General features: G+C 44.1%; 3 protein-coding genes, 1 long non-coding RNA gene and 1 other non-coding gene across 7 annotated transcripts; 3 read left to right on the top strand and 2 right to left on the bottom strand.

The window, feature by feature from the left end:
* Positions 1-319: 319 nt before the first annotated feature.
* LOC109760230 (DNA-directed RNA polymerases II, IV and V subunit 9B) lies at positions 320-1,939 on the top strand. The gene is made up of 4 exons (XM_020319066.4): positions 320-631; positions 726-801; positions 1,222-1,380; positions 1,618-1,939. Exons 1-4 carry the CDS (start codon positions 603-605, stop codon positions 1,696-1,698), a joined length of 345 nt encoding a protein of 114 aa, XP_020174655.1. The 5' UTR covers positions 320-602; the 3' UTR covers positions 1,699-1,939.
* Positions 1,940-2,680: 741 nt separating this feature from the next.
* Positions 2,681-8,776, bottom strand: LOC109760232 (RNA pseudouridine synthase 1). The gene is made up of 2 exons (XM_020319070.4): positions 8,419-8,776; positions 2,681-3,777 (listed from the first exon to the last, which is right to left on the bottom strand). The coding sequence occupies exons 1-2, from the start codon at positions 8,774-8,776 to the stop codon at positions 3,095-3,097; spliced, it is 1,041 nt and encodes a 346-aa protein (XP_020174659.1). The 3' UTR covers positions 2,681-3,094.
* A 13-nt stretch (positions 8,777-8,789) lies between these two features.
* Positions 8,790-19,298, top strand: LOC109760231 (uncharacterized). Of its 3 annotated transcripts, none has more exons than XR_012184259.1 (4): positions 8,790-9,138; positions 9,690-9,805; positions 10,544-15,045; positions 18,840-19,298. XR_012184259.1 is itself a non-coding variant. In XM_020319068.3 (4 exons), exons 1-3 carry the CDS (start codon positions 9,028-9,030, stop codon positions 10,878-10,880), a joined length of 564 nt encoding a protein of 187 aa, XP_020174657.1. In that variant the 5' UTR covers positions 8,790-9,027; the 3' UTR covers positions 10,881-10,888; positions 18,840-19,298. The 3 variants fall into 3 exon arrangements, 1 of the variants encoding a protein (XP_020174657.1); XM_020319068.3 differs by having other exon boundaries at positions 10,544-10,888; XR_002232324.4 differs by lacking the exons at positions 8,790-9,138; positions 9,690-9,805 and having other exon boundaries at positions 10,877-15,045.
* Positions 19,299-19,983: 685 nt separating this feature from the next.
* On the bottom strand, positions 19,984-20,091 carry LOC120965603 (U6 spliceosomal RNA). The gene has a single exon (XR_005758648.1). It is a non-coding gene; the product is annotated as a U6 spliceosomal RNA (small nuclear RNA).
* A 1,259-nt stretch (positions 20,092-21,350) lies between these two features.
* On the top strand, positions 21,351-22,918 carry LOC120963879 (uncharacterized). Its single transcript, XR_005755578.2, has 2 exons — positions 21,351-21,684; positions 22,542-22,918. It is a non-coding gene; the product is annotated as an uncharacterized lncRNA (long non-coding RNA).
* The last annotated feature ends 2,128 nt before the right edge of the window (positions 22,919-25,046 follow it).

Here is a 25,046-nt window from a genome sequence, read left to right as displayed (position 1 = left end):
CATACAAAGTAGTGTGGTTTGTTGGAAAGTAGTGTGATCTTGGTAGCAAGCGACCAGCCAGGATCGCAAGGCATACTACATACATGTCCTAATCTGAAAATCCGACCACAAGAATAGCATCAAGAAGATCTCGCAGCACCGCATTATTCACATCAAAATAATGCACTCGAATAAGCACAAAGTTTCCAAAAACAAAACAAATTGGCCAGGAAGCGTACCGTTGGCTTTCTCTATCATCATGAAATCTCTGCCTCTCTACGTGTTGTGTGTGGTGTCCCCACAGACAGGCGGCATCGCAAAAGCATGAGAAACAAACGGCATCGGAAAAGGACATTCTCCCCCGGCACGCTGTGTTTGACTTCACTCCAGCTCCACCCCAGCCAGTCCCCGAAGAGTGAAAGGCGTCTTCGTCTCGACTTGCTTCCCCTCCGAGAGACCGACCTACCCATCCAATCCATACACTTTCCTGCAAAGGGTAGGGGATAGACAGGGATTCTAAGGCTCCGCTCCACACCAAGAGTAGCGAAGATCTCTGATTTGAGAGAGGGAAGCATCGAATCAGCCGACAGGAGGAGGTCTCAGTCACCAACCCAGCAGCAGCCATGAGTGCCATGAAGTTTTGCCGTGAATGGTAAGCCCAGGCTGCTTTCCTCGTTGTTCCCTTGTTTGGGCCATGGATTTGACCGGCAGATCCGTTCCATGCTCTCTTTTTTTGGGGGGCGCAGCAACAACATCTTGTATCCCAAGGAGGACCGGGACCAGAAGGTGCTCCTCTTCGCCTGCAGGAACTGCGACCACCAGGTTACAAACTTTTCTTCCCCACTCTGCCCATCCAAAGATTTCTTCACCTCATACCACCTCGTCCCTCAAAGTTACTGTACTGTACAAGATGAGAGGATCAGCAAAACTAGGTAAAGCTGAAAAAGAGAGAACAAACCTTTGAATTTTTTAACACCAAGGATGACCATTCCAGTAGGAAAAAAAAGGAAAGACTGAATTAATGTGGCATGTCAAAAAATAAGAAATTGTACGGTCTGTTGGTAGATTATAAGGACTGCTGTGCTGTTCTCAGTCTGAGGAAGAACTGAGCTTGAGCACACTGAGCTGAAAGACAAGTGTGCAGTGTAGGCTGTCAACTTGCGACAGAAGTAGAGCTTGTTCAGTGCATTGCCAATTGCTGCCAGGTTCTTGTTTTGACCTTGAAACGCTCTGAAACTGCAGGAGGTTGCAGACAACAACTGTGTCTACCGCAACGTGGTGCACCACAGCGCTGGAGAGTTCACCCAGGTGCTCCAGGACGTCGCCGGCGACCCAACACTTCCCCGCACCAAGGAAGTCCGGTGCGCCGTCTGTGGTCACGGCGAAGCTGTCTTCTTCCAGGTAAAATAGATTCAAGCCCAACACAAACAGTTGACATTATTCAGAGGTTTAGCTACAATCTTCCTTAACGAGAACCTCACCTTGATTCGGTTGTGTTCTATAAACACTTGACATTATTGCTACAATCTTCCTGAACAAGAACCTCACATTGATTCGGTTGTGTTCTATAAACAATTGACATTATTGTCACAATCTTCCTGAACAAGAACCTCACCTTGATTCTGTTGTGTTCTATAGGCCACCGCGAGAGGTGAGGAGGGGATGACGCTCTTCTTCGTCTGCTGCAACCCGAGCTGCGGTCATCGGTGGAGAGAATGATGTGTCCATCACCCAACCGATGACGGATTTCACCGATGCAACAGTCTGAGAGAGTTGTTTTTTCTTTCTTCCCAAGAGATATTTTCCCCAGTAGCATGAATTGGCTGTATGTTTCAGATGTATTGAGGCGGCATATCATTTTCATAACTCCATGAGGAAAAAACAACCGCGTCTACCGGGGTAAAAATATCCCTGTGGTCCATTGCATTAATCAAAGGATGCTACGAGGACATTTTTCTCTTGGTGGTTTGTTCCCTTGTGCACTTCTGTCGCAGTAGCTTGAGCAGTAAATTTCAAGAGAACATGTTTCTTTTTTTCAAATAAAAAAACGAAGAACGAACATGTTCTGAATATTTGCATTCATTCATGCCAGCAAACGATGAACTGAGGAACTTCAAATATATTTTATTTACACCAGCTGTTGTGTTTTAGTTCATCATGGCACTCTTATGTAAATAGTTTTCCAGTGATGACTGAATCAGCTATGTACTAGAACCAATGTTACACAACTATTATGAACAGACAGGAAGTGCAGATATCCACCAGAAAGGTGTTTGTGGAGCTGCAATCCACCAGAAAGGTTTTAACATCTCCAGGAAGAAAACAATTGAGTACACAAGAGTGAATATCCCTGTGTTCCACTACGTTTATCAGAGAGCGGGATGTGGACATTTGAACGGGTGACATGTTTCTTTCAGCAGTTTATCTACGAATGTATTTTCAGTAAAAAGACAAAAAATTCCCATGTATAGAAAAAATTGTTTGGATGGATCGTAGGTCATACTGTATTCTCTTCACCATGGATACATTTCTGAAACTTCACACGGGAGTAGATTGGGCACCCAAATTTGATCTCTCAAGATTCCAGATTTCTTAATATTCATATAGGGGGGTGGAGCACCCTGGAGCTCCTGTGTATTTCCCTCTACCCTAGTTCCTTTTCTACTATCTCCAGATCTGGATCCTAAAAGTTTGGTGTAAGTTACTCAGAATAGACTCTGTATATATTGTTCAAGAACTGAATATCCCATGGTACAATGTGCATGGTTACAACTGCAGTACTGAAAATACTGCTACAACAACCATCTTGATGCTACACAGCAAAAAGTTAAATTCATGGATACAGTTGCCATACCCCCAAAGTCAAAATCTGTGCTACAACAGTAATCCAGTACTTGTGATAACCTATTCAACAAGTACATATGTCCAAGATTCTTCACTAAGCCATTGTCGAGCTGCAAACAATTGTTAGAATTCTTCTTTTCATGGTTACCGACGAATGCTGCTCTCCTTGAGGACTTCCAAGAGGTGCTTCTGGCAGTTCAATGCTGGTCTTGCTTGAAAATTTCAGCAAAACCAACTGGAGGGCATGCATCACAATAAGGTCAAGGGAATTTCATCCCATTGTTGAAATAGTTTCATTTGCCCATGAAGGGAGAGGTGCTCGGAATGTGACAAGCAATCCAGTTACCGGATGCACAAATGATAAGCTCTCTGCATGCAACGCATGACCATCACAGTCCACACCGTTCCACTCGATCACTCCTCCGTACTTCACATCACCTCTGATAGGGAACCCAAGATATTGACAGTGCAGACGAATCTGGTGTGTTCGTCCACTTTGAGGATAGGCTCTAACAAAAATCATGTGGTTCTTCACATCAACATTTGAAATTTGGTCAGCTGCTTTCTCTTGTACTGTAATCGACTCTATATCATCAATGTCAACATTAGATGGTTCTCTGTACTGTCCTTCACCATCTGTCCCTAGCACTTCGAATTTTGTGCTCATGTCCCTTACAGAGGAACCCCCTGGTAGTGTTCGGCCAACGTCAGACATAGCGTACACACGCCAAGCGCCGTGTTTCGATCGCCCATGACCAGAACATATCTTAATCTTTTCCCACGCTGGTGGGTAACCTATGCAAAGAGCTAGATATGTTTTCTTCACTTTGTGCTCAGTAAAGGCCTTCACAAGCTTCGCTGCAACTTTGTTGCATTTGGTGATGACCATGAGACCACTGGTATCACGATCTAGCCTGTTCGCGAGGTGAAGGTTAGGTTTACTTGAAGGATCCCCTGCAGGTCATAGAAAGAATTTTCTTCAGTTACAAATAGGGGATAGCAAGTCAGTAATAATAGGAACTTTTTTTGAGCGAAAAACTGTAGGGGAGGCCCCAACAGTAACATTTTATCGAGACCAGAAGTATTTACAAGACGATATGTGCGTATGGTATATAAGGAGGAAGGCAGTAAAAATGGGGAGGGGCATAGCCCAGATCGTCAAGCCAGCATTTAAGGGGGGATTCACACACTCCTTCATTCTGTACAAAAGAAGGAAATGTCTTGAATATGCAAGACCAAACACCTAAACTATGATTACATCTTCAAAGATTTTAGAGTTTATCTGCTTCCAAATGTTCCAGGCAGTTACAACAAAGACCTCCATGAAGAAAGGCTTGTTGAAGGATGAACTGGCCATAATGAGCATGATTTCCACCGCAAGTTCCAGAAATCTCTGTTGAAGCAACAGTTCAATAAGAAGCGATCCGTGGTCTCAAGCTGGCCATTATTGCAGAGAATCCAGTTTACTTTGTTGTTAATCTGGATATTTCGTCTTTGAAGCATCTCTTTAGTATCGAGTCTACCATTCAGAAGTAGCCAAGCAAATGCTTTCAGATTAGAAGAACACTTAGAATTCCAGATCAAGTTTGAGGAAACTGGGACCTGAATATGGTCAAAGGAAAGCTTATATATTTAGGAAGCATTATTCATTGAAAGCTCCATGTTGGCTCCTGTATTATTTGGATGGTGAACTCAATACTCAGGTCACGATCTTAAATTGTGATTTGTGAAGGCTATTTTAACAGCACTGTAATATTATAAATTCTAACAATATATCAGAATTAAAATATAGAATGTTTGCTTGAAGTCAAAATATACACATCACAATAAGTAATGTCCATGTTACTCCTAACCTGGCTTAAGTTGCTATCAGAAGCTTGCTCAAAAGAAATATTGCTGTCAGGACTTGCTAACTTGTGGGGGGACAAATTCGATCATCTCACAATAATTTTTTGAAGATACCATGGTGTGACTACTATTTCGCAAGAATATTAGAAGGCGCAGTTACACATAAACTTTACAAAACATGGGAAAATGTGGTCCATCTATCCAGTGGCGGAGGCAGGGGGGTGCTGGCAGGGGCCAAGGCCCCCCCCCCCCCCCCCCCCTATGCTCTCAGAAATACAACTATATGTGCTCTTAATCCTCCATTTGTCAAACAAAATTAGTAAGATTTAGATGATTTGGCCCTGTCTAACATTATATAACATGTTTGGCCCCCTCTATATTGAGTTTCTGGCTCCGCCACTGCATCTATCCAATGTACATTTGGTAGAAAAATGGTAAATTTAATCCTACACATATTAGATTGTGCTGACTTTCTTACTTCACAATAGTTTATCGTCACATCCATAGTGCATTTCAGTCTCTGAAAGTAAAATGAGACATCAATTCCTACTTCCAAACTAAGTCCATCTGGGAATATCATGAGAAAAGACACTAACCAACAAAGTCCACTTACAGATAAGTTTACTCATCGGTATCCCGTATCTCTACAAATGTGATGAACCAGATCCTAATATCCGGAGATATGCTCTTAGGGTCGATAATTAAAGCAGACTTTCCGCTCTCACACTGTGAATTTCTAATCATGTTTGCTCCAATATCTGAACTAAATCACTTATGGCGTTTTTGGTAGCTTGCATTAGGTCCAACCAGGCCCGCACGATGCAGTTTTGGCCCGTTTGGTTGCCTGCCTTGCACCTAATCTCGGCCCGCACGTTGTTTAAAGCACCTCCGGGCCTGGCTGAGTAGGAACGCTCGAATCGGTCGTTTTTTCATGGCCATGCCCGAGCAACGCAACTCGAGGCACGTGGGCGTCGGAGGCTGCACACAAGAAGCCACGTTCAAGACGTCGCGTTGTTTCCTGATGCACCACCATAACTACCCTCATCCTTCTCTCACCACTCACTCTCCACTCTAACACAGGCGGCGGCGAGCGCAAGATCTGGACAGCGAGCAGCGGAGTGAAGAACTGGATGACGAGCACCGGCGTTGATCACCAGCTTCACGACCTCACTGGCAGACGCTCGGAAATGGCGGTAAGCCCTTTGTCCTTGATGTAATCGATCTATACCATGCCCGCATTCAATTTACGCATCGCGCACTAGGCATCCAATCTACCTATCGGGTTCGATTTGGTACTCGACCGAGGCATATCTGACTAAGGATTTGAGCAGTTCGAACGGGATTGAGTACGATTTTCACCAGAGAGGGGGGGGGGGGGGGGGGAGGTACGTTGAACTTACATCCTTTTGAAACCATCACAACAAGAAGTACATCCTACCCGCGGCGAGCCTGGGGGCGCTTGGAGTGCCAGTAGCCTCGAGGCTTGTAATCATCCACCTCCATGAGTAGTGTACGGTTGCCTGGCTCTGGCGCCCTGGCCAGGACCTCCACCGCTCCGTCATTGTCAGCGTCCTCAGGCTCGACCGTAGCATCCACCATTTTCTCCTCCTTGTCGTCCTCCAGAACGAGATGGTCGCCGATACAACCGCGACGACCGATTGGTCATGAGGAGCCCTGACAAGCTTGTACTTGGCCCATCTGGCTCTCTGACCATGAATTTGGCCTCATCCATCACCTACCACAGTATGTCCACTGACATAGCGCCTTTGGCTGGGCCAGGTATTAGCGTCTTCAACTCCTCCTTCGTCGCCTTGAACAACACAGTGTCTACCTCTTTATGCATGTCATCAATGCTCTTTAACTGAGAGCACACCTACATGGTCTTCATGAATTTGGTGCGTTCACCGAGCGAGAACCCAACGAGGAATGCCCTCCATGACTCCATCCAATGACGTTGGGGATGGGGTTCATGGTGGTAAAGTGGTGGTGGCGCGCGCGCACACACATACACACACACACACACGGAGAGAGAGAGAGAGAGAGAGAGAGAGAGAGAGAGATGTGGAAGAGGAGACATTAGAAGACAACGAGAGAGAGAGATGGTTGGAAGAGGTAGTGGAATGTGGTGGTAGATAAATACAGGCTTTGGAGTAGGTAGGTGGGATGAATGAGTGTTGATCTTTGGTCAGCAACTATGGTAATTGTGGTCAAACATTTCTGCATACCTCCATTGATCTTGCTCATGTGTGTGTTGCATTTTGCCCCTCCATTGACCTCCATTCATCATGTTCATAATGCAGATCGACCAGGCTGCTTCGGGGAACTCCAAGGGCAAGGAGGTGGTTGTGGCCGACAAGAAGGCCAAGGCGGTGGTGGAGCTCGACAGCGCCCCCAAGCGGTCGAAGAACTACGGCCATTTCCATGCGAATGTTAGCCCAACCCACTTCTACAAGGTCATCCTTGCACCCAAGCTGGAGTGTCTGCCGATGCCACCAGGGTTCACCAAGCACTTCACCGCCGTCCCAGAGGAATTCAAGCTGAAGACGAGCACCGGCTGCGCCTGGAGGGTGACAATCCGGATGATCAACGGCAGGCTCACCCTTGATAAGGATTGGCGCCCTTTGTTCACCAGATCAGGTTTGGGTACCTCGTCACCTTCAAGCTGGCGACTCCCAACACCCTAAAGGTGATCGTCTGCAACGACGACGGTGTCAAGGTGATTATCAAGTGCAAGAAGCTCGAGGAGGCCTTTGCCATGGATGCATAGAAGTTATCTCTGCACCTAAGACTTCTGCGTCGGATGTTTCAGACTATGCTGCGAGTGTTTATTAGCGGTTAACTGTGTGTTTAAGACTCGGGTTTAAGGGTATATGGTATGCCTATTTATCTATGTCACGCTTGTGAGTGTGCTGGTGACCTCACCACGAAAGAAGGTTACCAGACAACATGTGTTGCATCTAACCAAACACCACAAACTCTGCATCTGCCCAGAACAAACCTGCAACCAAACACCGAGCGTGTGTATCTTCGCAGCCAGGCTGGGGAGGATGCACGCTACCAACGATGTGCATAACATGGTTCTTGGCCTATATTCACTCGGCCAGACACAACTCGGTCACATATGCAAGGGGGCAAAAACCAAACACACCGTTAAAGAAGCAATCATTTGGCATTAATACTAAATATCTCAGACTGCCCATAGTGGGAGTAACTTCAGCAGTAACATAAGGTCCAACTCAGCAAATTTTCTTATGTGGCAAAGATTTAATAAGGAGAGAGATGATTTGAGTAACATAGCTATAGCTAGTTACTCACATTACAAGTAACATCTTACATACCAAGACAAGATGAGTCTACAAGTTAATAAATGAAGTGTTGCGTGACACCACACATATGTTATTCCCCACTATAGAGGTACTCCATCCGTTCACTTTTGTAAGTCGTTTCAGACAAGTGAAATTGAGCTGTTTTGCACAATGTCTGAAACATCTACAAAGCCTTATAAAAGTGAAACAGAGGGAGTACTAGTAACATAGACTAGTAACATGCATTACTAGTCTAAGTTAATCCCCGTTATGGGTAGTCTCATGGGTACAAAGCTGCAGTGGTACACAAAGCAGAAAGCAACCAAACCTGCGTTTCATCAGCATGAACAGCTCTTGAAATTACTAGGCCGCGAGCATCTGAGTATTTTGCTGTGTCCTTGCGAACTAATGGCGCGATCTGTCTAGAGCCTTTTCGAAGTACCTGAGGAGGCGGTGGAGCAAGGGAGGGCGGAGAGGAGGGCCTCGCAGTAGACGCCGGCGGGCTTGTCCACCACGGCGAGCCACTCGTCCTCGAACACGACGGCGGCGGAGGAGTAGGCACCGGAGCGGGCGGAGGCCGTCAAGGCGCGCCGTAGCTCCACGTCCTTGGAGACGGCCGGGTAGGGCGGGGACACCGGGCACGGGTACTCCCCGGTCGCGGCCGCCGACATCACTGCGTCCTGGACGCTTGCTCTCGCAGCGGCGACGGCGAGGCGGCGCGCGGGTGGCGGTGTGAGGGCTGGCGGCGGGGAGGCGGCGCGAGGCGAGAGCAGAGGGAGGAGGAGGGGCAGTCTCGTCATTTGGGTCCGCAGAGGAGACCGATTCCAATTAAAGACCCGATACTTGCCTTCTTCGCTTCCCCTCTGGCCCTCTCCCCCGCGGAAGAAACCCAACCCTAGCCTCCGAGGTCGCGTCTCCGGCGACCCTTCAGCAGCACCGCCGGGCGGCCTCGCGAGCTCTCCTGGAGCGGTTCCGCTGCAAATCTGAAGCGCGAGCGTTGAGGGGAAGGAGGTCGTGGTGGGTGATTTACTGATTTGGGGGGCGGAGGAGGATGGGGTCGTCGTCGAAGGTGGTGCGGCCGGAGGAGGTGCTGGAGTCGCTGAAGAACGACGGCACCGTCGACGCGCTCCGCATGAAGATCATCGCCCAGCTCAAGGCCGACGTATGCATCCAGCTCGCTTCTCCCCCACATCCTTCCTCTTTCCAATCCTCTTCTCCCTCCTGCTTGTGACTTTGCTCTCAGCGGCGAGGTCCCCTGTAGTTTGGTTGCTGATGGGAAAGTGACGGCTGGAGCAGAGAACAATAGAGTCGTCACCATGGCCATGGCTATGGATTATTTTTTCGTCTGAGCATTTTGTACTGCTGGTGTGCGTGAAAATAAAAGGAACAGAAGCTTTAGGTGTTAATTCTGCATTTTGCCACTGGCCACTGCCTAGCGCCTATCTTGCCATAGCGCGCTTTCTTTTCATTTGAAAAAATAAATAATCATTTCTCACTCGGAAGCATATAGATGGTTGCAATGTCTTTTTTCCCTGATCATTAGGGAATTTTACCGTGGCAGGATAAATTCTGAACAATGGAATTTTAGCTATGTTATAGACATGTGTTTCTCATCACAGTTTCTTTGCATTGCTTTTACCTAGATTGGCTTGATCAATGGAATGGTTTAGTTGGCTTATTGGGACTAAACCTTCTTATATCGGATTTCTATAGGAGGACATGAAGAAAAATACTATGATGATGGTGGAACAAAGCAAAGTTCTGAAGACTCCTGGAGCTGAGAAAAAGACCAAGAGGGAGCTGTTTGATGCTCTTAGACAAGAATTGGAGTAAGTACTATTGTTTTGTATATAATTTACTGACGCAATGTAGCATAGAGCAAACATGATATGCTCAATAATAAATTTACAACATATTGTTTGGTTTGAATTTGTTTTTTAGCATATACACAGCTTTCTATGTACAGTATTCCTTCTGGATGCTAAGTAGAAAGAAAGAGAGAACTATATGTGAATTTGACTTTGACTTTTTGAGCGCACACAATACTCCATGACGACACATTTCCTTATCATATTTTTGCTAACCACTGTTTGTTCTGAAAGTACTGCGGTCATCTAGCTCCCGATAATATGATGTAATAGTAGTGAAATAAGGTTCAGAAAGTGCTCGGTGTAAATTCCTAGTTTTATCATTGCCTAGTGCCTATATTGCCTATGCGTGCTGCCTACTTAATTGAGCGCATAGGGTCAAGGCTCCCAGTTCTGTCATCGCCTAGCACGTAGGCACACTTAAGCACACACTTGGTTTTCTTAACCTTGGGAATATACGGGTTAATATTTGGTATTCTGGCACTGCTGGAAGTTTAACTTGCACGTTGTGCATTTGGTTTGGACACAGTTGTAACTTTGCATCTCAGACGATTCGTGCCTTTGGTACTTTACTGCACTTTACCAGCGTTTTGAGTTTTTTTTAGAACTTGGATAGTTTTGTTTTATATCGTCGCCTGAAGCAGAAGAAATAATATATCTAACCTGTAAAGCAGTGCTAACTCATTTGTTCGAATGCAGAACTCCGGTTCTTGAGAAAGCCTCAAAGGCAGTTTGGGAGCTGATACTCGACAATGGTGGACTAGGGAAAGAGATCACCGAGACAGTTGAGAAAGTCTTCTGCCGGCTCAGCGGAATTGATGTGATGCCACCTCCAGCTTCAACATCCGGTGCTCCTCAAGAGAAACAGACAAACATGGCTGTAGAGGAGGGTCAGAAGGATATGGAAATGGATGCCTCTGAACCATCGTCTTCCTCAAGGAAGAGGCCTTTCAGTGACATCAGTGTGAAAGGAGCAGGTGCTATACCAAACGGTGGCGCTACATACCAGCATGACGATCATGAGGACGGGAACTAGGAGATCTGGTATCGTTCTTCCTTTGTTGTGTTTTTCAGTTATTGCAGGGTAAATTAGCTGTTGTGTTTTCATGGCCAAAAAAGTGTTGAGGTATTGGATATTGATATAGTTCCACAATCTAGGATTGTATGATTTATGCCCGTGGCTTCTTTGTTTATACTACTAGTGAAAAGTTATGTAAGTGGCTGCTATAGGGTGTTCCCACTTTAGAGCCTTAGAGGGGATCTAACTGTGTGTCCTGAATGTAGAACAAATTGGTTGACTACTTGAGAATAAACTTACTCTTGGGTACTTGACACTAAAATATTTGAATTTCATTCTTTGCTTCTTTTGAATTTCTAAGGCGACAGTAAAATATTAAATTGCTATTTACAATTTTGTGAGACCATTGAATTGCTATTAAGTACTCCGATCTAAATGCTCTTATATTTCTTTACGGTGGGAGTACAATTTTGTGAGACTGCTAAGAGCGGAGCCAGGGCTAGGCTGAGCGCCTATGATGGCCTTTCCTCAGAAAATAGTTGTTTTTCTTGTTTAATCTACATCTCTATACAAATATAGAAGTTCGAATTGTGATGAGATACTCTAGATCTAAACGATTTAGTTTCGTAACTTGGTCTCTTTGTTACTGCCTCTAGATAGAATTCCTGAGTTCATTTTGTATACCTTAAAGTTGTAGGTTTTCTTGCTTAAATAATCTGTAGACTTTACTATGTGTTTGTTCTTGGTGAAATAAAATCGTTCAGGTCATGACATGCATGTTATTTATTATCTGAAATGGTCAAACGATGTTATGAAGTTTCAAACAAGATTCAGTGATCTACGTACGGACTTGCAGATTCTTTGTGTTGCAATATGTTTGATTTACTAAATGGAGTACTGAAGTTCTTTAATAATAGCTTTTCCTTCCTAATTCACATGTCTACTACCAAGACAAATTAAGCGGAGAGTTGTTTCAAAGTAGAAAAAAAATACGCTTTAGCAAATAGAATTCTTGTATCATTTATTTCGGTTTTTTTTTTCGAGAAAACTTCCAATCTATTCATCTTCAATCATGGCAGTACAATGAACACCAGAAATAATAAAAATTAAATCCAAATCCGGAGATCACCTAGGGACGATTACAAGCACTGAAGCGAGCCGAAGGCGCGCCACCGTCATTGCCCCTTTGTCCCGGAGCCGGGCAAAACTTGTATAGTAGACAGTCGGGAAGTCATCGTGCTATACGCAACAGAACAGTAACCGCTGCCGATGAAGAGTAGCGTAGATCTTAAGGATCCAACCTGCAAACACATGAACATAGATGAACTATGACCAAATCCGAGCAAATCCATCAAGGATAGATCCATCGAAGACACACCTCTACATGCTCATCGATGATGCTAGACACACCATCGAGACGGGGCGCTAGACGGGGAGAATTATTGCATCTTCAGGGAGCCGCCGCCGTCTCGTCTTCCCGAGCAAGATACAAATCCTAACAAAACGCGAAGAAACAACTGAAAACAGAGCCCTCCCGCCGGCAAAGGTTGAGATCCACCGTGCCGCCATGACCTTAAGGCCACCGGAGGCGAGGTGGACTGACAGCGGCGCCGAGGGGAGGCAGGAAAACCCTAGACTTTTCTTTTTCGTGATCTATTTGTTTCGGTTGTTTCATCTTCATTATTGCCTGCAATGTGTCCCGAAACATGCTGGTCTTATCCTGTCAACGGTGGCTCTCGTCCTAGTGGCACGCTCAACTTTACAAGTCTGGGTGTATCCTCTAAGGGCACGTACAATGGTGTTATATTAGGAGTGCCATGTAGAATAAATGCTGAGGTGGGGACGAGAGAAATCATCAGAAAAAGCTTTCTTATTTAAGAGATGATCTTTTAGCATAATATGTCTCATCATATTTTTAAGAATAGTACGGAGTAGTTATTGAAGATAAGGCTAAGAGATAACCCTATTATAGACAATTTTTTTTGTCATCTCTAAATTACATGCAAGGCTTAAGATAAGATTGTCTTATCAACCATTGTACATGCCCTAACTCCGTCTAAATCGCGTGAAGAAAATCTCAACTTTGAAAGTCCGGGTGTATCCTCTAACTCAATGCAAATCACGTGAAGAAAATCAAATCTACTGTTCATGGATGAATAGGATAAAATGTGTGGTGCCTAGCTACACTAGAACAGAACCTACATTTCACATGGATATTTGGAGTGGTGATGTAGGAATTAGTCTAAATAAAGGTTGAGCTCGGATAGTCAACGTATATTATGAAAGGTACAGTAGGTGGTTGGTATCAAACACATTTGCGAAAGGTTTTATTGGGGATTCCAACCTACAACTTTTGATGGCATGAGAGTATAAGGAATGCACATGTATACACCTGACCAAAGGAAGCTTAACCACTCCATTAAGTTAGTCATGTCCAAGCACCTTAAACTTTCCAAAATATATAAGAAAAATAAATCACACACAAAGAATTATACTGTGCGGTGGCCGTCAGTAGGGGAGCGCGGGGGGGGGGGGGGGGGGGCGTCCACCTTCTGCAGCAAGTGGGAGGACTGCTCCCCAGCCTACTGCGCCGCGTCAAGCCCCTGCCGCCTGCAGCCATGCCTCCACCGACCACTCCGCCTGCTCCACCTGCGCCACCCACCCAGATCCTCGACGAGAGATACAAAGACATGGTATGTTTCACATGTGGGGGGCCTAGACATTATGTTGGTAACTGCATAGAGAAGAAAATCTGCTTTATTTGTGGTCTAGAGGGGCACAATGTCAACAACTGTTCAGCTTGGGCGCAGCCACACCCTGTTGCAACCTTTTTTGGCAGTTCTGCTCTTGGTTTAGGATTATATCATATTGATGCACCTGTGGGCCGTGAAGCGAATTGGCGGACTTTCAGGAACTGTGGTGAGGTCCATGTGTTTAAAGGAGAGATCAAGCAGGTAGATCTGATTAAAAATCTTTCTGAGATCTTCTGCAAGCTTAGACAGTGGCCATGGCAAGTCAGCACATTCTCAGAGAAAAAGTTCTTGGTTAGATTCCCTCCTTGGAAGAAGGTTGAAGAACTAACTGAATTCCCTGCCTTTGATCTGCCAATTACTGGTGTTTCAGTCTCTGTTGAGAAATGGACTGGTGCAATAGACCCTTTATCCGAGAAATGGACTGGTGCAATAGACCCTTCGATCTGCCAATTACTTGCTTGGGTTGTTGTTGAAGGCCTGTCGTCAAAATGGTGCATGTGGAAGGTATTCTCTCAGATTGCCTCATGCTTTGGGATCCTGGTAGATGTGGACTGGAATGGGCTGATGAAGAGCTTTTATGAGAAAGTCGGAATCAAGATTGCGTGTAGGAGTCTTGAGAAAATTCCTTTTGAACGGATTATGGAAATGAGGAAAAAGCTATACATTCTATCTTTCACTGTTGAAGGTTTTGAACAAGTGGGTGCTGATGATCCTAATGATGATAATGGACCTACTGATATAGATGTGGATGGCTTGGAAAATGATCTTGATGTGGGTGATACTGACAAGGATCGCTTGGAAGATGGTGAGGATGGTTTTGATGAACTGGATCTAGCTAATAGAGCTAGCACCTCTGAAAACCCACCTGCTAGTAAAGGTAAGGAGTGCACCACCTTTCATCCTCCTGCATTGGTGGAAGCTTGCTATACTCCTTGCAAAAAACCTGAGGACAATGTGGAGAAAGAAAGCTGTCAGACTGCTGTCATCCTCCCCTTTGCTGAAGTTATCAAACTTCTAGATGGGCCTGAGATGAACACACCTGATCCTCAAGCTGAAGCTGATTTTGCTGACACTATTGGCAGCCTTGTAGTTTCTGCCCAGAAAACATACTTCTCTGACCTACTGAGAGATTTTGATAGCTCTGGTTCGGATACTGCCACTGAAGCTGGAGATACTGATAGTGAAATGGAGACCTTAATTGAGCCAGTCGTGAACTGTCTGAAGATGCTGGAGTTCAGGAACAAGGTGAGAAATGATACTGCTGGTAACAATATCCCTCCCCCCTCCCTCCAAGAAGAACATCTCTGGTAAATGGGGCCCAATTCTCTCTCAAAGGCCTTCAACCCGAGTGCAGAGGAACCAGAATATAATGGAAACAACTGAAGCATACAAGATGAGGAAGAACCTGGAAATCCCTGCTACTTTCAAAAGTAAGTCCTTTAATAATGCTTCTGTTGATAATTTAGAGCCTTATGCCTCTACTGTTTGGTCACTCTGATCTAGAAAGGAAAAATATTATAAGTAACCTGGTGAAAGATGAAACTGCAAATGCCTTGAGTTTGCTTCTCAAAACCCTGAAATATCATTGCATGATGAGTTAAGTGATATTTGGTGTGAGGGGAGTGGAGTTTCTACTCCTGAAAAAGGCAGACCTGACTCCAACAACCCAGGGGGCACTGCTGGCTCTGTTGGTAGTCTGGTAACTGCTCCTAGACATGGGCTTTTTAGCCTTTCACACCCATTTAAAATTCCACGATAGGTCTCTTTTGGAACATTAGGGGTATGGGGCAAAAAGGAAAATTACAGTGCCTGTCTGATATAGTTAATAAATACAATCCGGACTTTGTTGGTTTCCAAGAAACTAAAAGAGAGAATATTTCTGAATCCTTCTTAAAGATACTAGCTGGGTCTACTGACTATATTTGGCATTCTTTGCCTGCTGCTGGTTCTGCCGGTGGGATCCTTGTAGGGGTCAACTCCTGCTCCTTTGAGTGTATTGGTGTTATGTACAAAAATATTGCTTGATTCTTACCTTGAAAAATAAGACTGATGGGTTTTGTTGGCATCTAGTAGTAGTATATGGTATAGCTTATGTTGTGGACAAGGTAGATTTTATATCTGAACTACATGAAGTATGTGATGGGTTGTCCTATCATGTCTTACTGGGGAGTGATTTTAACTTGGTCAGAGAAGCCAAGGAGAAATCATCTGGTAATATTAATAACTCTTGGGCCTTCCTGTTTAATGACTGGATTAATAAATGGGGTCTCATGGAAATCAAGCTGGCCAATAGGGTTTATACCTGGGGTAATAATCAAGACAATCCTATTTTTGCTACCATTGACAGAGTGTTTTCCTCTACTGAGTGGGATGGTCACTTCCCATTAACCACTCTTTGTGCCCTTCCTAGAGTGGGTAGTGACCATGCCCCCCTCCTTTGAGACACTGGAACTGGGGGAGTAAAATGAACAAACCTTTCAAATTTGAAAAATGGTGGCTGGGACAACCTGGGTTTTCTGACTTAGTCAAACAAGTTTGGGCTACTCATAAAACTGCCATTGAGACATGGCAATTTAAAACCAAACTGTTCAGACAAAAAGCTAAAGGGTGGAGCATTAACTTGGAGGCTGCTATGAAGAGAAAAAAAGAAAAACCTCCTGCAAGAATTTGATATCCTTGATGTTTTTGCTAATCAAAACGGAGTCTCTACTGAGGATATCCTCAGAATGAATGATATTAAAAAAGAGTTGGAGGAAATTTGGAAAAAAAGAAGAGACTGCTATGTGTCAGAGATCCAGAGACCGGAAAATACTAGAAGGTGCTAGAAACACTGCCTATTTTCATGCAGTGGCTAACCAGCGTAGACGGAAAAACCACTTGTCTGTACTAGAGGGCCCTGATGGCCCGGTCCACTCCACAAAAGATATGTTAGAGGTTGCTACTAACTTTTATAAGGATCTCTTTGGTTTTGAACCAAAACCTAATATCCACCTGGGTGATCATTTTTGGTCTGCAGAAGAACTTGTTACAGATGCTGAGAATGACATTCTTGAAAAACCCTTTACAGAGGATGAAATTAAAGAAGCTATTATGGGTTCCTATACCAATGGTGCCCCTGGCCCTGATGGCTTGTTCTTTCTTTTTTATCAAACCTTCTGGGAGGTGATAAAAAATGATTTCATGGCCCTGGTTAGGGATTTTGAATGTGGTACATTAGATATACAAAGACTTAATTACTCTACTGTTACTCTTATCCCAAAAGAACCAGATGCTAGACATATGAAAAAAAATTAGACCCATTTGCTTGAGCAATTGCTCGATCAAGATCTTCAGTAAAGCTTTGTGTAATAGAGTATCCCATAGGGGATAGACTACTATCTCTGTGTCAATCTGCTTTTGTTAGGAGCAGATTTATTTTGGAAAGTGTTGTTACTGCTCATGAGGCCATCCATGAACTTCATAGGTCAGATAAATCTGGGGTGGTCCTCAAGTTAGATTATGAGAAAGCGTACGATAGGGTAAATTGGGACTTTTTGATTGAGATGCTAACATCCAGGTGGTTTAGTCCTAAATGGATAAAATGGATTCTATCCATTACCCAGAATAGTTCTTTCTCTATTAAGATTAATGATGTGATTGGCCCATATTTTGTGGGTGGTAAAGGTTTGAAACAGGGAGATCCTAGCTCCCCCATACTCTTCATTTAGTTGCAAATGTCTTCTCCATAATTTTAGCCAAGGCTGTTAGGGGAGAAATTATCTCGAGGATTGTTCCCCACATTATTACCAATAGCTTGATTAGTTTACAATGCGCAGATGCCACTATTCTTTTTCTAGATCCTGACATTGATCATGCTAAAAACCTCAAATGGTTACTAGCTTGCTTTGAGAACCTTTCTGGGTTGAAAATTAATTATGACAAATGTGAGCTGGTTCCCATTAATGTTGATGAAGCTAGTGCAAAAATACTCTCACAAATCTTCTGTTGCAAAATTGGGACTTTCCCTCTTAAATACCTAGGGTTCCCATTACACTATCTAAAATTGAGAAGAGAGGACCTCCAACGCATTATTGACAAGATTATTAAAAGAATTGTGGGTGGAGAGGTAGACTGCTTAGCTATGAGGATAAGTTGGTGCTGTTACAAACTTGCATTGCTAGTCTTCCAATGTACCTTTATGTCTGTTATTAAATTCCCTAAATGGGCTATTAAGGCAATTACTTCACAAATGGCTCACTTCTTTTGGGGGAATGTGGGTGATGATCATAAATATCATCTAGCAAATTGGGGATTTGTATCCTAGAAAAAAGCCTTTGGTGGCTTAGGTGTGGTAAACCTACAAGAGTTCAATATGGCCTTGTTAGCCTCCTGGTCTAAACGATTCTTCTTGGGTGGTGACAAAGATTGGAAAACACTAGTTAAACATAAGTACAACACTAACAAGCCCAACCTGCTCTGGTCTAATTCTAATACTTGCTCCCCCTTCTGGAAAGGAATCACAAGGGCCCTGGCTGGAGGTAGACCTTTCTCTAAATGGAAACTTGGAAATGGCCAACGTATTAGCTTTTGGCATGATACTTGGGCTGGTGACTTGAGTCTGAAAACCCAATTTTGGGATCTATATAGTATCTGCCAACAATAAGAGAGTATTGTAGCTCAGATGTGGGATGGTGTGGTTCTCAAACTTACTTTTAAGTGATGTGTTGATGAACAGGTGGCATGAATTGCTTCAACTCCTATCTACTAATAAGCCTAGTGATGGAGAGGATCATCATGTCTGGATACTAGAAGCGTCTAGGATTTACTCTGTTAAATCCTTTTATAATATGATCAATTGGGGGGGGGGGGGGGGGGGGGGGGTTCTACCCCCATTTGGAAGAATTTTTGGAGAATTTTAGTACCAGATAGATACTTGGTCTTCATATGGCTAGCCTACCATAACAAGATTATTACTAGAGATAACCTAGCCAAGAGACGTCGTGTAGATGATAAAACCTGCTTGTTTTGCTGTGAAAACGAGTCTGTGAACCATTTGTTTTTCGAGTGTGTAGTTGCAAAAGAAACCTGGAAAAATGTTGCTGAATCCTTTAACTTCAAATATCCGCATTGCATGAAAACCCTGTCTGATCTGTGGGATGCTAATAACAAGAAGACTGTTGTTAACATTGCTTGTGTTGCTACCATTTGGAGCATTTGGACTATGCGTAACGATATGTGTTTTCAGGGCGTGTCGTGGACAGGCATTCGGGTGATCCTGGGGAGAGCGTGTGTTCTGTTGCATTAGTGAAAAATCTTATGCGTCTGGGATCAATCGGTGCTACTGCGGCGTTGTCTCCTCCTGCTGGACCGACGAAGAAGCGAGCTGCTGCGCATTGCATGGGAGGAGGGACCAAGGCTGGTGCAAATAAGGGACTAGATGGACTCATGCTCAAGGCGCACACTGGATGATCTGTCCCTCCTGCGTGAGGATGTCATTCTGTAATAGGATAGACCTTACTTAGATCCCTTGTTGCGCGCCGGATGTGTTGCCGAACCAATTGCTCTTAGTAGTTGTAGTTTGCATATAGTCTGGCCTGCTACTTTGGTGAGGCTCGAGTGCTACCATTATGTTTCGGTTTGCTGTTACCCCTTTTGTTCCAAAAAAATTATACAATGACAATCAATCGGATAGCATTCACAGATATTTGCACACCATGTGATTTGTGGAAATGTAAAAGAGAAGTTTTACTGAAAATATAAAATACAAAATATAGAATGCACATTTAAAAAGAGAAGATTGTACAATGTAAAAATGGATATAAGTCATTGCACAATAAAAAATGTTGAAACGGTTTAGTAAAAAGCAAGGTTAAGCGTCCCCCAACATAGATGGCCAAGGACTTGATTGGAAGAGAAGAGGTAGTGAAAGAATCTGTTTGTAAAGGTACAATTGCACAAAAGAAAAGCCTAGGGCATATCCGCAAGATACCAGGGAGCAGCCCACAATATATATATATATATCAAAAAATGGACGTCAAGAAAAAAGAACTAGTCGAAGGACCTACTTGTAAAGAAAAGCAACAATGAAAAAGCACAGCTGCCCAACATAGATGGCCAAGGACTTGATTGGAAGAGAAGAGGTAGTGAAAGAATCTGTTTCTAAAGGTACAACTGCACAAAAAAAAGCCTAGGGCACATCCGCAAGATACCAGGGAGCAGTCCACAATATATATCAAAAAATGGACTCCAGGGACTTGATTACAAGAAAAAAGAACTAGTCGAAAGACCTACTTGTAAAGAAAAGCAACAATGGAAAAGCACGGCGCTGCCCAAGTGGGAGGCGCCCGGGGCCTATCTGCAAGAAACCAGGGACCAGCGTGCAAAATCTCAAAAAATCAGACCATTTCTTGATTTATGCATGTCATCCTTGCGCAGGGGCCATGCTAATCTTCTTTATATCGTTCCAATTTTATCACTTGTGACAGCAATGTTGGAACGCTGAACCTTATAAACCGGTCGAAACGTCTCTCGCTAGGCGAGGTGGTACTAAACAAGGGGTGCTGTGCTGCGTTCCACATGCGCCAGGAACCGTGGAGTCGCACCAAACGGTAAGTGGGCCGCTGCGTGAAAGCTGGATCTTCAGCTTGTCAGCCCAATATCTTTTTTGCGAGGAGTCAGCCCAACTATACAAAGCGAGCTAGAAAGATACATACGGCAAGATCTAAAAAAAAAAGATAAATACGGCATGCTCCTGTACTTTTTTCTTTTCGATTCGAGGGTAATCTACTATCCTACTTTTTCTCCTAAAAAAATACTATCCTACTTTTTTTTGCGGGAACACTATCTTATTTATGTTCTTTTTTTCCTGGGAATCCTACATTTATGTTCCATGTCCACCCGAAAGAAAAAGGAACCGTTCCATGCAGACTGTTACTTTCTGATCCAGCATCATAAGAGTATCTTCAACAGACGACGTAAAATAGCCGACGTACCTAATAAAAACATCATTTAGGTCATTTAAGCAAAAAAAGGTCTTTGAGAGATGCTCTACGGTGCCAAAATAAATAAATAAATCACATCCAAAAGTTTACTATAAATGTTGTATGTTTACAACACCTTTAGTGGTTACCGCAAAAGAAAACATTGTCCGCATGAGTCCAACCGCTCCACTGAAACTTCTCCGCAGTCGCGGTCGTCGACACCAGACACCGTTTCCGGCCGATTTTCACCGCTGCGACTCCACTGGCCGCCCCCGGCCCAAGTGCCACCTCAATGCTCGTTCCCGCTGCTCGCGGCTTCGCCATGACCCCCACGACCGTCGATTCTCCCCGCGAGCTCTCGGCACTCGGTTGTCACGACACCGTAGGATTTGGCCATATCCCCGGCTCCCCTCCATCCCTGGAAGATCCATACGCCATTCCTTGCTGTCCGGCGATCGTCTCGGTCCCGGCAACCTCTGCCAACTAAAATCGAGCTCGGCGCCCAACAACTATCAGATTGCCGCCCTGTCTCTCCACCGTCGAATCATATGTTTCAATTGCTTTCCAAATTTGAAGGCACGATTTTTAGGGCATCTGGAAAAGTGAACACTTACTTGTGCCCCCAAAACCTTCAGTCTCCTTACCTAAATTAGTTTGGACGCGTCTAGGGAGCGGCCGGCTGCTCCCTACCGTTCCCGAGCGGCCTCCAGAAAAAGGAAAGATTCTATCCCCCCTTCCCAGAAAAAGGAAAGCCCTCCCCGGTAGCAACAAAGGCGCATCAACCCAACAAACCACGCATTGGACGTGGTCCCCAGGCCATCACATGCCCTTCCCTCCCCTCCTGAAGCTCTCACGCCCCTCTTGCCACCAACTTCTTTGTCCCCACGCCCCTACCTGCCCCCACCTTCTTACCCATGAAACAAAGGGGTTCCCAGGTCTGGATCTCCATTGCCAGAGCTGCCATGGCAGACGAATCGAAGTTAAATAACAGTGGATCTCGAACAACTTGGTGCAAGAAAAGAAGAGAGAGGGATGATAGATCAGAACGTACCAGGCAGCAAGCACCAGCAAGGGTGAAAAACGAGGTGATCCTTTTGTCCTCCTATTCAGGTCCTTCCTCCTTGCCTTTCCCTTTCCCCGTCACCAAATTTCTCTTTCCAAAAATAGCTTCTTCATAGTTGTTGAATATAGCATAAACAGAGGTCAAACGGGGAAATCTGGTACTTGTGATTTTTAACTAATTTTCGTGCAACAACATCATGGGACAAGCCAACTTTTATAGCATGTGTGCAACAAAACGCAGAAAATGTGCAAATATAGGAGAGAGCACATAGAGAGTCTTATTCACACATAATGCAGAAAGAACAGATGTCCATGTAGCAAAAGAAAGTGTTGTAGCTACTATGAAAAGATAACTACCTACTAGACAAGAATCTAGTTTGCAAGTGTTTTTTTCCTTTGAACTTTTCACACAGTAGTATATGTGATTTCGTAGCTAAGAATTGTGTGCACAAATCTACAACTCCTCCACACCCGTAACCTGTAAAACCTACACATGATGCAAAAATGAAGCCTTAGCAAAAATGAACCAGCTCTGGGTTGTATCTATGCAACTTAACCAACACAAGTGTGCAACTGACAACACTGTCATATCCATCTACTTGTGGGGTTTCAATTTCAGTAGTTGGCATCTTCAACTCATATAAAAGTTGAAGATGCCAACACATATAATTTCAGATTCATTTTGGTTTGGCTAAAATTCTGTATGCAAAATTCCAATAAAAAAAGCTCATACTGGCTGTTGTGCAACTACATCATCTATTTTGTGTGACTGCAAGTACTCCTGCATGATTGCATGTTTGTTCAACTATGTAATGAATTTTGAACTGATGAATTTAGCATGTCTAAACACAAGAAATGTAAAAAAATAGTCAATTCTAAAATATTACAATCTTCCAAATATGTAGTGCAACTACATTCAAGTGCATCTGCAAACCTACAAAATCAGATGCATGTGAATACATGAGGATGCCAACTACTGAATGGTTCTTGTGGAAGTAAACAAGTTGAAGATGCCTCCCTCAAAAAAAGTTGAAGATGCCAACTCATGTGGCATTATTGTGCAACTATTAAGAAAAGTTGGAGATGACATCTCCTATTTGGTTCTTGTGCAACTAAAATAGTTAAGGATGCCAACTCCGTGATATTATTGTGGGACTATTTAAAAAGCTGAGACTGCCAACTCCCAAATGGTTATGGTCAAACTACGAAAGTTGAGGATGCCAACTCGTATGATACCGTTGCGCAACTATTTGAAAAGTTGAGGATACCAACTCTTAATTAATTCTTGTGCAACTGTAAAAGTTCGGGATGCCAACACCTAGCTGGTTCTTGTGCAACTGTGTAAAACAATCACATCCCAGGCTTCTTTGTGTAGGAAAAAAGAAAAGAAAAATGACTAATGCCATTTCATGTTACCTCAACAGCTGCTGCAAACGTTGTGCCATCTTCATATACAACTCCCACCTGCGCAGTCGCCTTCCATTTCCACTGTTTCACAATGCGAAATTGGTCGCCAACCTAAAGGATGCATGGAAAAAGTTACTTGTGTGTGTATGCAAGAAAGGGGAATGCACCCACACTTCTTCCTCGATACCTACCTCGTCCTCCTCTTCATCCCCGTTGATATCAACACGACAAGGCTCCCGACCGGTGGGCCGTTTCAACTTCTGCCAAGAAGAAGGGTTTGCAAACCCCTGCATAGAACAAACAAAATTTAGAACATGGCCGGAAAACCCCAAAAAATAGTTATTATAATTGAAAACAAAACTGCTACAAGGATAAATGAAAACCGACCAAAAAGCGAACATGCCTCTCCTTTACTAGTAGCCGCATCTCCTTTTACAACCAATTTTGGTCTGTTAAAAAGAAAGCGAACAAACAAATTAGTAGCAACAACCAAATGTATAAAAGAAAAAAAGAGCAATAACAATTGATATAAAAAAAGTGCCATGAGGTAAGCAACTCGTGCTGATTTTCAAAGCACAAATACAAAACAAAACAAAAATGTGTGCAACTGGATGCACTGTATGGCCAACTCGGCACACATTAATGTGCAACAAAAAAATCAGCATACACACTGCTTGAAGATGATGTAGGCACTCGAGCCAAAACTAAACTAGATGTCAACCATGCAACTAGGTAGCCCTTCCGTGTGAAACTACATAAGTGTGGCAAAGCCAACTAGCATATGAACTGCTTAGATCTGCAAACTCCTCACGCATACCCTTGGAAACAGGGCACACATGGGTGTGCAACCAAAAAACCACACATGCAAACTGCTTGAACATGGTTTACGCAGTGTATCCATCTGAATATCATCGAATGTGCAACTGGTTAGCCCTCACTGTGCAACTTCGTAAGTTGGCTAGCCAACTAACATACGCATATGTGTGATCCAACTACATTTGCATTCATGTGCAACTGTTACAACAAACTAGCCAACTGGTTACTTATATGAACACAACTTAAGAGAAAACAGAGAAACCACACGGATGCATTTTGAGAGGGGTTGAGCAAAAGCATCTAAACTATCCTCTCAGTACTCTTAAGTACTTCCTTATATTCCAACTCAAATCGTTGCAAAAAGAAATCAATAAATCGCCACGCTGGGATCAGACAGTTTGTCCGCGGAGCACCACGCCGGAATCCCTCGCCGAATCTGCGTGATACCGAGGTGACTCGCTAATACGTCTCCGTCGTATCTATAATTTTTTATTGTTCCATGCCAATATTATACAACTTTCATATACTTTTGGCAACTTTTTATACCTTTTTTGGGACTAACATATTGATCCAGTGCCCAGTGCCAGTTCCTGTTTGTTGCATGTTTTATGTTTCCCAGAAACCCCATATCAAACGGAATCCAAACGGAATAAAAACGGATGGAGAATATTTTTGGAATATTTGGGAAATATGGGAGGAGGAATCAACGCGAGACGGTGCCCGAGGTGGCCACGAGGCAGGGGGCGCGCCCCTAAACCTCGTGGGCCCCTCGTAAGGCGGTTGCTGCTCTTCTTTGGCCGCAAGAAAGCTAATTTTCAGAAAAAAAAATCTTGGTGAAGGTTTCAATCCAATCGGAGTTACTGATCTCCGGATATATAAGAAACGGCGAAAGGGCAGAATACCAGAACGCAGAAACAGAGAGAGACAGAGAGACAGATCCAATCTCGGAGGGGCTCTCGCCCCTCCCATGCCATGGAGGCCAAGGACAAGAGGGGAAACCCTTCTCCCATCTAGGGAGGATGTCAAGGAAGAAGAAGAAGAAGGGGGCCCCTCTCCCTCTCTCTTCCGGTGGCGCTGGAACGCTGCCGTGGCCACCATCATCATCACTGCGATCTTCACCAACACCTCCGCCATCTTCACCAACATCTCCATCACCTTCCCCCCTCTATCTATAGCGGTCCACTCTC

The sequence above is a fragment of the Aegilops tauschii genome, chromosome 5 (assembly GCF_002575655.3).
Source record: "Aegilops tauschii subsp. strangulata cultivar AL8/78 chromosome 5, Aet v6.0, whole genome shotgun sequence".
NCBI classification, from domain to species: domain Eukaryota; kingdom Viridiplantae; phylum Streptophyta; class Magnoliopsida; order Poales; family Poaceae; genus Aegilops; species Aegilops tauschii.
This window is presented reverse-complemented; position numbering and strand designations above follow the sequence as displayed.

Excerpts from the sequence above, each read along its gene's own strand:
- LOC109760230 (XM_020319066.4), top strand. The coding sequence starts at position 603 with ATGAGTGCCATGAAGTTTTGCCGTGAATG. Across the intron at positions 802-1,221 it reads GCAGGAACTGCGACCACCAG|GAGGTTGCAGACAACAACTG; the intron begins GTTACAAACTTT and ends CTGAAACTGCAG. Across the intron at positions 1,381-1,617 it reads GCGAAGCTGTCTTCTTCCAG|GCCACCGCGAGAGGTGAGGA; the intron begins GTAAAATAGATT and ends TGTGTTCTATAG.
- LOC109760232 (XM_020319070.4), bottom strand. The coding sequence starts at position 8,776 with ATGACGAGACTGCCCCTCCTCCTCCCTCTGCTCTCGCCTCGCGCCGCC. Across the intron at positions 3,778-8,418 it reads TTGCTCCACCGCCTCCTCAG|GGGATCCTTCAAGTAAACCT; the intron begins GTACTTCGAAAA and ends TATGACCTGCAG.
- LOC109760231 (XM_020319068.3), top strand. The coding sequence starts at position 9,028 with ATGGGGTCGTCGTCGAAGGTGGTGCGGCCGGAGGAGGTGCTGGAGTCG. Across the intron at positions 9,139-9,689 it reads TCGCCCAGCTCAAGGCCGAC|GAGGACATGAAGAAAAATAC; the intron begins GTATGCATCCAG and ends GGATTTCTATAG. Across the intron at positions 9,806-10,543 it reads GCTCTTAGACAAGAATTGGA|AACTCCGGTTCTTGAGAAAG; the intron begins GTAAGTACTATT and ends GTTCGAATGCAG.